The following is a 12235-nucleotide window of genomic DNA, read 5'->3' as shown; positions in this document are numbered from 1 at the left end:
AAAAATTCCCATTACTATTTCATGAAAGGTTGACTTTTTGAAATAAATCATTTTACTGGGGGATCTTACAGCTCTTATAACAATCCGTACATCAATTGTATCAAGCACATATGTACATATGTCGCCATCATCATTTACAAGACATTTTCTTTCTACTTGAGTGAGCCCTTGGTATCAGCTCCCCACCCTCATCCCCCACCCCAGTAAACCCTTGATAAGAATTTTTTTTACCATTTCCTTTCATATCTGTTTACCTGGAAATTTCCTAGTTTCATCGAAATATTAAGCAACAATGTAATCACCTCCACAGGGGATCTGCTGAGCAGACTAAGTTGTAAGAAGATTAGGGTGATGGGCTGCAACACCCTTACTTGGACCACAGATACAACTGAAAGGAAGTTTCCTCAGGGGTGTGGCCTGCTTCCAGCATAAGTGAGTACTGTGGAAAGTTTTCATGCTTTTTGCTGACTCTGGATACAGCATTATTCCAACTCCAGTTCTTGGAATTAAGTTAAAAGTATGCCTTATTGTCTGCCAGTCCTGGAAATTGTCAACAACATACCCTCCTTGAATTTGGTCACCTCTGCTGCCAGAAGTCTTTCTTTTGACCTGTCAATCTTGGAATCATCAACCCCTACACGTTAAGAGAAGCCTCTAGTCTGACATCTGACCCATGAACTTGGAACTCGCCTGCCTTTACAACTGCATGAACCATTTATCTGATACAAACCTCTCTAGATAGATAGAGAGATAGAGAGATAGATAGATAGATAGAGAGACAGAGAGATAGAGATAGATATTATGAGTTGGCCTTAATGGCTTGATTGGAAGTTATGCCGCTGTATTTCAAATGTAAGCAGGGTCATCCATGATAAACAGCTTTCAGTGGAGCTTCCAGACTAAGACCTGACGGTGAAGAAGGAATAAGCTGCCTACTTCTGAGGGATTATTCACTGAAAAACTTATGAACAGCGGCTGAATACTGTCAGCTCTAGTGCTGGAAGATGAGCCCATCAGGGAAAATGTATTCAAAATGGACTGACGAGGAGCTGCTTCGTCAAAGTAGAGTCTACTGTGATGACACAGCTGTTGTAAAGCTTTTGGGTTTTCATTTGCATGACTCAAGCATCCATTGATAATTGGAACTTGCTTTGTAAAAAGTATGAATACATGAAAATTGGAAGTCATCGAAATGAAATGGCCAAAAGAGACTTATTGGACTTTTTTTTCCTTTGTAGTTATATTCACATTTGTTACTATTTCATTGCTATTTTATCTGGCACTAAAGGTTCCTGATTGCTATAACAATATTAACTATTTGGGGGGGAAATTAAGCTGGGAACCCATTTCAAATATTATATAAAAATGAAAATCTCTTACATTTTCATATAAAGTGACCAAAATAAAATATAGTTGTTTTATTTTTTGGTGGTGGGCATTGTCTATCTTAGCATAATAGCAAGGAAAAAAAACAGTAGGAAAAATCTTAAAAGAGTTTATTGAATGATACTTTACAAGAGAAAATATCAATACAAGCAAAAGTAAAACATCTTATTTTAAAAATTTATTTAAAACTAATAAAAATAAAAAATAACAATAGGAAAAATATAACCACCTCAAATGGCCAATTAATCATTTGACAAAGAAATATACAAAATCCCATATAATCATATAAAATATGTTTATCTTCACTAATATTAAAAGAAAACCAAAATTTCACAAGGTCATATGTTTCTCTATGAAACTTGCAAAGATTAAAATCTAGTTTACATAAGGTTTGAGGAAATGGAAAATGCCACATGCTGACAATTTACCTTCTTGTGGGTAAATTTGGAAATTATAGCAAAATCCTGAAAAATGCACTTTGATCAGAAACAATACTTCTAAGGATTTACTCTAGTGAATATGGATATCTGAAGAAGATAAATTTCAAAGTACTAATTTTAATACTGATAATTGTAATAAAGAATATTCAATTAAAGGGTTGATTAAATATATTTTTGACCATTCCTTTCACTAAAATCATATGATGCTTTAGAAGAATAAATACTTGGAGGAAATGTCAACAATATAGTATTGAGCAAAAAATTCAATTTACAACATTCAAAGATATGAGTGATTTGGAAACCAGAGGGAGAGAAACAGAAAAACAAGGCATAGGAAAATATTAGATTTATCAAAATGTGTTACATATCATATCATCATATGCCGCATCTAAAGCTGCTGGTATCATTATTGTTAGGTGCTGCTGAGTAGATTCCAGGTGAGTTGTACTTGGTTAGGTTCCTAGAAGTAAGTCTTGAAATGAAGAGTTGCGTTTAAGTAGGAACTCTGGTGGCATAATGGTTATGCCGTGGGCTGCTAACTATCAGGTCAGCAGTTCAAAACCACCAGCTATTTCATGGGAGAAGACAAGGCCTTTTAACCTCCCCAAAGAAGTTCAGACCAGATTCTGAAGAGGACATGGAACAAGGGAGATCACTACTGATGTCAGATGAATTTCAACTCAAAGCAGAGATTAACAGAAAGATGCTTACTTCTGTTTTATTGACTACACCACAACATTTGACTGTGTGAGCATAACACAACTTGTGGAGCATAACCTTGAGAAGAATGTGAATCCCAGAATACTACATCGTGTTCATGCAGAACTTGTACATAGATCTCTTGATCGAGTTATGCGAACAGAACAAGGACATACTGCATGATTTAAAATCAGAAAAGATGTATGTCAGAGTTGAATTTTCTCACCATACTTATTCAATATGTATGCTGAGCATATCATTAGAGAAGGTGGACTATATGAAGAAGAATATAGTACTGGATAGGAGGAAGGCTTATCAACAATCTTTGATATGCAGATGACTCAACCTTGCTTGTCAAAAGTGAGGAAGACTTGAAGTATCTGATGATACAAATGAAGGATTGAAGCCTTCAGTATGGATGACAACTCAATGTAAAGAAAACCAAAATCCGCACAATTGAACCAATGGTTAACATCATGATACACGGAGAAAAGACAGAAGTTATTAAGGATTTTGTCTTGCTTGGATCCAAAAGCAATTGTCAAGAGATCAAAAAATGCATTGCATTTGGTAAATCTGCTGCACAAGACCTCTTTAGAGGATTGTAAAGCAGGATTCAAGATCTGAAGTTTCGGGTGCACCTGACTCCAGCCATGGTATTCTCAATTGTCCAATGTGCATGTGAAAGTTGGACATTGGATAAAGAAACCAAAGAAGATGAATATTGAGAGCACCACGTATTGCTAAAAAGACAAACCAGTCTGTCTTGGAAGAAGGACAGCTAGATTCTCCTTAAAAGCAAAGGTGATAGGGAGACTTCCTATTCGATCCAGGGACATGTTGTCAGGAGAGCTCAGTCCCTGGAGATGGGCATCATTTTTGGCAAAGTGAAAAAGAGGAAGGCCCTCCATCAGATGGATTGCAGTGGCTGCAAAAGGGGCTCAGGAGGACCGGTCAGTGTTCCATTCTGTTGTCATACGGTCACTACCGATCAAAACCAACTCAATGGCACCCAACAATAACAACAAAAGAGTTACAGTCTCAGAAACCCACCGGGGTGGGTGTGCCCTGTCCCACAGGGTTACTGTGACTCAGGATGGCAGTGAGTGAGAGCTGCAAATGTATGGGCCAGAGAAGTGAGTGAGATAAGAGAAGGAAGCCAGTACTCGGTGAATTAAAGACTAAGTTGTGGCTGTGTCCACCTGGGAGTCAACCTTGCAGGAGGTCTTAGGGAAGGTCCTAAGAACTTGTGTAATGGGAAGATGATGGAGGGAGCAAAAAGCTCTGCATTTTATTAACCACATCCATCAATGGTTGAAGTCTATGGAGGAGTGGCCTTGGCACGCCCTCCAGTATATCTGACTTTCGTAGCGATAACATATGTCGGTAGCTAGAGAAGGTCTTAGGCACAGTTAGGGTGGCTTACAGGAAAATATCTAACTTGTAAGGAGGAGAAAACAATCAGCCAACAAACAAACAAACAATCAGCAAGAAATTCTCTAAAGTGTGCTCAAGGCATCTTTGGCACTGGGACAGCTTATTTCTGGGTGATGAAAATTATGTTTATAATGATTTTAAAAACAGTCCTATGTGCTTTATTCCTAAGCATCATATACGATGGCAATGAAAAATACAAAAAGAATGCCAATACACTTAAGCGATCCAATGTAACATTGGAAGATACGGTGAAGCAAGGGACGAATTGCGTAGGAACGAGAAAAGGCAGGATATTGTTCAAAAGGATGGTGCAGGACTGGACAGCGTTTGGGTCTTTGTACATCAGCGCACTCTGAGTTGGAACAGACTTTTTGACGCCTACAAACACTAGAAACAATGCGTGTCTTAGTGGCACCTTGGTGAATATTTCAGCTGCGATAGGGAAGATTCAAACCTCGCGCCAATCTGCTGGGAGAGAGACGTGGCAATCAACTTACATAAATATTGATGCTGGAGAAGACTACAGGGCCAACTCTACTCCACTTACAGTGTCATTATGAGTCAGAATTGGCTCTGTGACACATGACAATGTGTGTTAATTATATGTTGAACAAAAAGGCCACAGTACCCAAGGCTGTGAAGCTTACCAGCTCATCTCCCAATAAACCATATTTAAATTGCAATGAACAAAAACATTCGAATGTTTTGTTTTGGGTTTTTTAAAACACACACACACAATTCTGTTAAGCTGGGCTTTCTTCGATTCTTAGTGCAACTGGATTTTAGAACATAAGAAAGCTTTATGTCAATTTAGTTTCAGCGATTTGGCATATTTTCCTTTTAGCCTATGAAGTATTTATAACCCAGTCTATTTCTTTCATGTCTCAGCTTTGTTAAATAAACATCTGATGAACACCCTTTGTAATAGTTTTCTGAAATTGCTGACAAAAGTATTGCTCGGGAGACCTCCTTCCAGTCAGACGTTAAGCAACATGCGGACCTCTCACACACTCCCGTCCACGGCAGTGTCTTTGAAAATGCTGACTGGTTTCGATGAAGGCTCACTGCACTTGGAAACAAACCCAGTGGTTTGTTGCAATGACTTTTTTGGTAGCTTATCATGATCTGTGTTGGAGCACTGAGTGATATCTGCCTATATCCTGCAATAGATCTGTGTCTTTGTTCAAAAAGGAGAACCATCCTCCTCTCAGAATCACATCCTGAATGAAAGAAAGGGATAGCTTAGCACTCTCCCAGCCCCAATCCCAACTCAGTTTATCATCAGTCAGAAAGTCTTCAGGGAGACACACAAAGAACTTGGGATGAGGGTTCTGAAGGTGAGATTTCATATAAGGGATTCATTCTAAAGCTCCTGTGAATAATGGAACAATCGAAACACTGAGGTGAAGGGTAGATTTGTTCTTTCTAATTCAAATTGAACTGCAGTAGTAGTATCTGGGCAAGTTGAAGAGACATGATTGAAGCATTGTTCTAGTCTATGAGCTGAGTTTGGAAGCACACCCAACAGTTTAGTATGGAATTCAAAATATCCCCAGGTCATTTCACACCCCGAGTCATTTCAAGAACTCCACTGGCCCCTGTAAGCGTCTGGAAGTGTCCTCACTTTGACTGAAATCTCTGTTCATAGACATCGGAGACAATCTTTCAGACATTTAGATCAAAGTGTTTGAAGGATCATGCAGCTGTTAGTGTTCAGCTAAACATAAGTGCAGACTCAAAATGTGCTTACCTTGCCTGACTTAAATGTTTCCATAATCTTACATTCCATGACCTCATTTTCTTCATTGATTTTCAAAATCTTACATGTGAGTAATGAGGGAACACAGAGAAACATAATCAAAAGCCTGGAGTGGCCCTTGATAGGAAGGAGTCTCATAGTATACAAAAGTAGAGTGGCTATTTTATCCCCTAAACTTTAATTGAGAAATCTTGAAGGATCATTTATTAAAAGCAGTATTACCTTGCACCAAGAAGCATCAACAGTGTTCTCAGATATGGCTTCTGAATTTTGTCTGAGCACAATTTCAAGTTACTGAAAATTAAGCTTTTCTACTACTCATCTCCTTCATTAAGATTTGCAGTACTTTGCAATTATATATTAATTTGTTTGCTTTCTTTTTATTGTGTCTCTTTCCCCCATCAGACTATGAATTCCCTGACACCAGAAGCCATGTTTTGTTTCATATATTAATATCTATATGGCCCCTTGCAGAGTGCCTGTCACATAATAGACCTTAACTTTAAACCAAGGTTAAAATTTTAAGTTTCTATGGTAAATTGAAATTCAAACTTCTACTGCCAACAAAATCAAGCCAATGTCATCCTTATCATGTAGGTAGCTGGATGAGATCATCCCACACATTTAAGATTCTAACCCCAACCTGGGTTTTGGCCTACTGAGATGGTGTAGGAGCCCTGGTGGTAGAGTCAGGTAAATGTCAGGCTGTTAAGAACAAGGTCAGCAGTTTGAAACCACCAGTCATTCCATGGGAGAAAGATGAGGCTTTCTACTCCTGTAAAAAGTTGTAGTCTTGGAAACCCACAGGGTCTGTTTTGCTCTGTCCTAAAGGGTCACTGTGAGTCAGAATGCACCCAATGACTGTGAATCTAAGGTGGTGCAGTGACATCTCTCTGTCACTAACTGGAGAGCTGGGAGGTTGGAGTCTAGCTAGAGGTGCCTCAGAAGAAAGGCCTGGTCATCTACTTTTGAAAAACAATCCATTGAAAACCCTATAGAGCATAGTTCAACCCTGGCACTCATTGATTTGCCATGACTTGAAGTTGACTAGGTAACAACTAAGGTGCTCTGGTTGTGTGGTGAGTTAAAAGCATTGGACAGCTAACATTAAGGTTGGTGATTCAAATCCATTTGCTGATCTACAACTGAACTATAAACCAATCAGCTGTCTGCTTCTGTGACGATGTAATGTCTTCGGAATACAAGGGAACAGTACTTCTCTGTCTTTTAGGGTCACTATGAGTTGGTATCAGCTTGCTGGCAGTTGATTATTTTATGGGGATAGTAATGATTTAAGGTCCTACCTGGTGGTTGAACCTGCTCCTTGGTATTGTAGAAGTTAAAAAGAAAAAAAAGTAGACAATAAACTGAGTCTTAATAACAGTTTGAAGGTATAGATTCATTGATTAACAATGATTAACATTTAATGACAATGTATTATCAAGGGCTAATTGGACTAGGGCAATAGGAATTTATGGAAGAAGAAGAGAGAGATCCTTGTGGCCTGGAACCATGGCTACAAGTTATAGAGAAGTTATTGAATATATACTGATCACCAGGAAGGTCTATTTTATCACGTGTCTCCCAAACCAACCAATCTTGTCAAGTCCGTTTAACATGAGATTATGTCAACAGAATCCTGTGAAAGTTAGATTGATTGGGCTTTGATGACCTGGGTTAGGCAGGGTGGAAGCATGCCAAAGAAGACCTCACAGTCACCAGAAACATTAGGCTGTGGTCAATATCTCAGTGTTCGGAATGACTAACACCATATTTGTTGCCAGCACTTGATTCAACGCATAGCCTTTCAAAAATAATCAAGATTCTCAAAAACAGACATTTTTTTAAACTCAACTCAGCTTTAATCTTTTCACTGAAAGCTTAGACCCATTATGGCTTTAGTGGCAGATGTTGCCCGCTCACTGTAAATGGGTACGCAGGAACTTTCTAGTTGCTAGGTCCACTAGAGTTTACAGTGCAAGGGCCATTTAGAAAGCCCTGCTACAGGCCTTCTGTTTTTCCATGGTGGCCTATTCTGGCCATGGATCATCCGTAGAGCACTGGGTAAGCGCTCATGCGTGAAGGAAAATAGTACGGGAAAGCATAGTCAGCTCCGACATCTGCCCACTGCCAACCGCATCTTAGGAGAAGTTGGCTTTTGGAGTCCCCAGATGTAACCATTTACTGTCCACATGGAGTTACTTGATTAGCATATGCCCTTGCGCCGCTCGCTCTCTCTCCCTCAAGCAGAGTCTTCATGCTCGATTTTATTTCCTCTCTCAGAAATCTTTATTTCTACTGAGAAGCGCGGGCTGGACTTTGCTACAGTGATTAACCCCAGCTAGACCAGATCTTCTAGGTTGACTAGAATCTGGGAAAAGCAAAATCGGTGGCCACTGGGATCTTGGTAGACAATCAGCTTTGGAAAGGGAAGGCTCAGATGGGAAGAACAGTCACCAAATGGTTTAGTCTCAGGGTGGATGCTTGTAAGAATAAGGCATGATTCCAGTCATTAAAGATTAAATTCATGTCTACACATCTAACAGAAGACAAGGCCAGCATCCAGTTCTTAGAAATAGGGCTCGACATAGGGCCTAATGTTTAAAAATAAGGCAAACGAAAAGACCACCTCCCAGACACAGGGCACAAGCCAACACCAGGTCATACAGCAAGTGCATCATTTTGGTGAGTTCTACAGAAGTGTATGTTAAGCTTATTAAATCAATTTGTACAAAGTCAAATGATCGTATTTCCCTCTAGGCTTCAGGTGGCAGTCAATGACTGCAGCTATGGGGAAATGCATGAGAGGCTGGATTATCCCTAGCACTTGCCCCAGGAAGACATTTAAAGTAGTCTCTCTCTTCTAGGTATATTAGCAGTTCAAAGGAGGGATGGGGCTTTACATTAAAAGGATCAATCCAGGGATAAAGAAGGTCTTTTCCCATTCCACAAGGAACCTCTTATGTGGTCTCATTTTGTCTGAGTGCTACACTAGCTTGCCATCTGGAGTCTAGTGAGTAGTAGGTAGCTGCAAAATTCCAAAATTGGAATTATGCAAATTGCAATTATGTTTATAGAGAAATATACACTAAACTCTTATTTTTGGTGAAATCATTACCCGAGTTTGTTAATTTGGATGATAATCATCATTGGATAGTGTGACAAACTCTTTGCTTGTTCTGTGTGTGTGTGTGTGTATGTGTGTGTTGGAGGAATGAGGGAGACAAATAACATTTGAAAGTCTGTATCTTTTTACAGAAGAATAGTTTAGATATACATACGAATAACTCCAGAATAAGAGTGTAATTGTCCTTGAAGCAAAACTGACAGTATGGAGGAATAAGGCTATTAATTTTTCTCAGGATAATTGACTTTCCCAGGAAAGGTGGGTTCTTGTGTGGTCCTACAGATAGGTGCCATTCAGCGGCAGATGGGACCCATCAGGCTTTCTCTTTGGAGAGAATTATGCAAGGACAAGGAAGTCCTTAGGTACCGGGAGCCATTCATTCAATTACAGCATATAAGAATAAATCTGTAAATATAAGTTATTTTAAGAACATGTTGGTACCAAGTTAAAATGTTGTTAGAACTAGACTTTCACAACATTTGAATGGAAAATTATGGGTATGTGTCTTTATTAGATTATACTAGGGGTTTCCAATATGAGTGGATCTAATGTCACTAAAAAAATGAAAAGCATCATGGGTCTTGTTTTTGCCTCTGCATTCTATTGAAAGATATAAGATAGAAAAAAAGCATAACTTAGAGTTGAATTTAAATCTTACAATTTTTAGGTATGCAATTCTGGATAAGCAATTTAACTTCTATGTTATCTTTAACTTCATCTGGTAGAGTTACTGATTTAAAGTGTATATAGTTCAGAGAGTTGGTGTTTCTTCTGTGGCTGGCAGGCGAATTTCATGGTAGCATCACGGTTGAGGAAGTACAGAAGTGCTCTATGTGTACAATTGTGTTCAGGTCATTGAAAAAGACCCATGGCATGTCTGTAGCTGATAATGGAAAACCTGTGCCTTTGGATGAAGAGAGTCACAAATGAAAAATGGCAGTCAAACTTCACAATGAGTGTGGCCCTGTGTTGCATACGCCTACTTCAAAAGAAAATTTTAAAGAGATTCCTCTGTAAAATGCAGCAGATTCCTATGGTCACAAGCAATATCTTGCCATTTGGGGACAAGAAGTTGAATATTTAGTGACAGGTATGCATCCATATCCACCAGACCCTGGCGTTGCTTTGAGAGCAGATAAGAAGATTCAGAGAATGCCAAGGGAATCTGCTGCACAGCCATGAGCTGTGGCATCACCCCCTTCACAGAGCATGGTTGATGCAAATCGAACCACACCTGGTGGAAAGGCATACCGACATCCTGGCACTTCTGACCGGTCACAGCCTGCACCTCTGACTGCAGTTTTAGAGGCTTCCACTGCCCAGACCTCTGCACTCATGGCCAAAAAGGCCCCCCACAATGCCCAAACCACAGTGGCACCCACCTTGGAAACTCTATAGTTATCAGTGGGCACCTTGGCTGGGTTCGATGTGTTGCTGTGGAACCTGGAAATCAGTGGTTTGTTACTGGGTCTGCTGACAGAACTAGAAAGATCTGGGATTGGCTAGTGGCAAATTATAGCTGTTGTTGACTGGGCAGTTCAGTACAGTTCGTGGTGTGATGGTAAGCTCCAGGAGCCCTTATCTGTTCCCTTGTGGAGAAGACAAACAAGTGAAGTGCTGGGATCTTGAATATAATAAGGTGATAAGACACTATCATGGACATCTAAGTGCCGTGCATGGTTTGGATTTGCTTCTTACAATAGATGTGCTGGTAACTTGTAGCTGAGATTCAACTGCACGGATTTGAGATGTGCGAACCAAAGCCACTGTGCACATATCACCTGGACACACGAATGCAGTTGCCACAGGGAGATGTCAAGCTGCAGACCCACAAATCATTGCTGGAAGCCATGACACTTCAATCAGATTATGGGACTTTGTGGCTGGAAGAACAAGAGTCACGCTAGCAAATCACAAAGAAATCAGAACAACCAAGACATTCCCCATTTGCATCTGGTTCTCCAGCTAACATAAAACCATGGAAATTCCCCGATGGAAGTTTCATTCAAAATCTTTCTGGTCATCATGCCATTATTACCCCACTGACGGTGAGTTCAGATGGAGTGCTGGTATGTGGAGCTGACAATGGCACGGTGCATCTTTGGACTGGAGCACTGGCTAAAATTTCCACAGCGTTCACGGAGCTGTGCAGCCCAGGTCTTTAGAGAGTGAATCAGGAATCTTTGCCTGTGCTTTTGATCAGTCTGAAAGCCGAGTGCTGGCAGCAGAGGCTGATAAAACCATTGAAGTGTACAGAGAGGGTGATAAGCGACAGAAGAAACCCATTCAGTCAGCCGGAAACCAGAAATTATCAAGAGAAAAAGATTTTCATGTAGGCTTGTCTTCGTGGTGGGTCTACGTTCTGTCTTTTCCTTTGTGTTTAAACTCCCCTTACCTTGGCTTCATGAGGACATCTAGTTATTTTGTGCTCTGGCTAGGATTATAAAGCAGAAACTCATTTGCTCATATCATTGCTGCTTCATCATATTTTGCAATAAACTGTTCCCTGCCCTCAAAAAGTATATAGTTCATATTTATGGCTAGTATTTAATAAAATTAGTCATTATTATTTTACTGTTACTATAGCTATAGTTTACATACTTATTGGTGACTAAAAGAGTGAAAAACTAAGTTAAGGGATGGTTTTAATACTTAAGTACATTAACATAAATTCACAATTGAATAAAAAATTATGAACAAAACACATGTAACGGCAACGTCTTCTATAAACTCCTCATTCTTTCCCAGAAAGACATTTACATGTCTTTTATGGATTACACAGAAGCATTCAACTGTGTGGATCATAACAAACCAAAGAGAACCATGTGAAGAATGATAATTTCGGAACAGTTAGTTGTGCTCATGTGAAATCTGTACATGGACCCAGGGGCAGTCATTTGAATGGATCAGGGGATCCTGATAGCTTACCTTCAAGGAGGATGTGCACAGAGTTGCAAGCTTTCATCATACTCATTTACTCTTTACGCTGAACATATCCTCCAAGAAGCTGGACTATGTGAAGAAAAACACGGTATTACCAATGGAGGAATTACCATAGCTCATTACCAACATTCCATATGTTAATGACACATCTTGTTTGCTGAAAGCAAAGTGGACTTGGAAAAACTGGACAATGAATAAGAAAGATCAAAGAAGACAATACATTTGAATCATGGGAGGTGATCATATTATCATGGACTCTCAGAAGGACAGAGGCATCTATCTTGGGAAAAACTCAGTCAGAATTCTTTTTAGAAAGGAGAATTACAAGATTTCACTCACATTTGGGGACATGTTGTTACCAGAAGGGACCAGTCCGTGAGGACATCATGCTTAGTAAACTGGAGGGCCGGCGCACTTAGGAATACCCTCATGGTATGGATTGCC

The 12235-nt window shown here is 39.7% G+C and overlaps 1 protein-coding gene across 1 annotated transcript in view; it reads left to right on the top strand.

Annotated features, from left to right (window-relative positions):
- Positions 1-11266, top strand: part of PLRG1 (pleiotropic regulator 1) — a 38093-nt gene extending 26827 nt beyond the window's left edge. Inside the window, 7 exon segments of the mRNA XM_075550903.1 lie at positions 9633-10198; positions 10200-10243; positions 10245-10345; positions 10348-10792; positions 10794-10951; positions 10954-11112; positions 11115-11266. Coding sequence (XP_075407018.1) covers positions 9633-10198; positions 10200-10243; positions 10245-10345; positions 10348-10792; positions 10794-10951; positions 10954-11112; positions 11115-11266 — 1625 coding nt within the window.
- The last annotated feature ends 969 nt before the right edge of the window (positions 11267-12235 follow it).

This window comes from Tenrec ecaudatus, chromosome 5 (assembly GCF_050624435.1).
Source record: "Tenrec ecaudatus isolate mTenEca1 chromosome 5, mTenEca1.hap1, whole genome shotgun sequence".
Taxonomy (NCBI): domain Eukaryota; kingdom Metazoa; phylum Chordata; class Mammalia; order Afrosoricida; family Tenrecidae; genus Tenrec; species Tenrec ecaudatus.
Note: the sequence above shows the minus strand (reverse complement) of the source record. Positions and strands in the feature narration are given on the sequence as shown.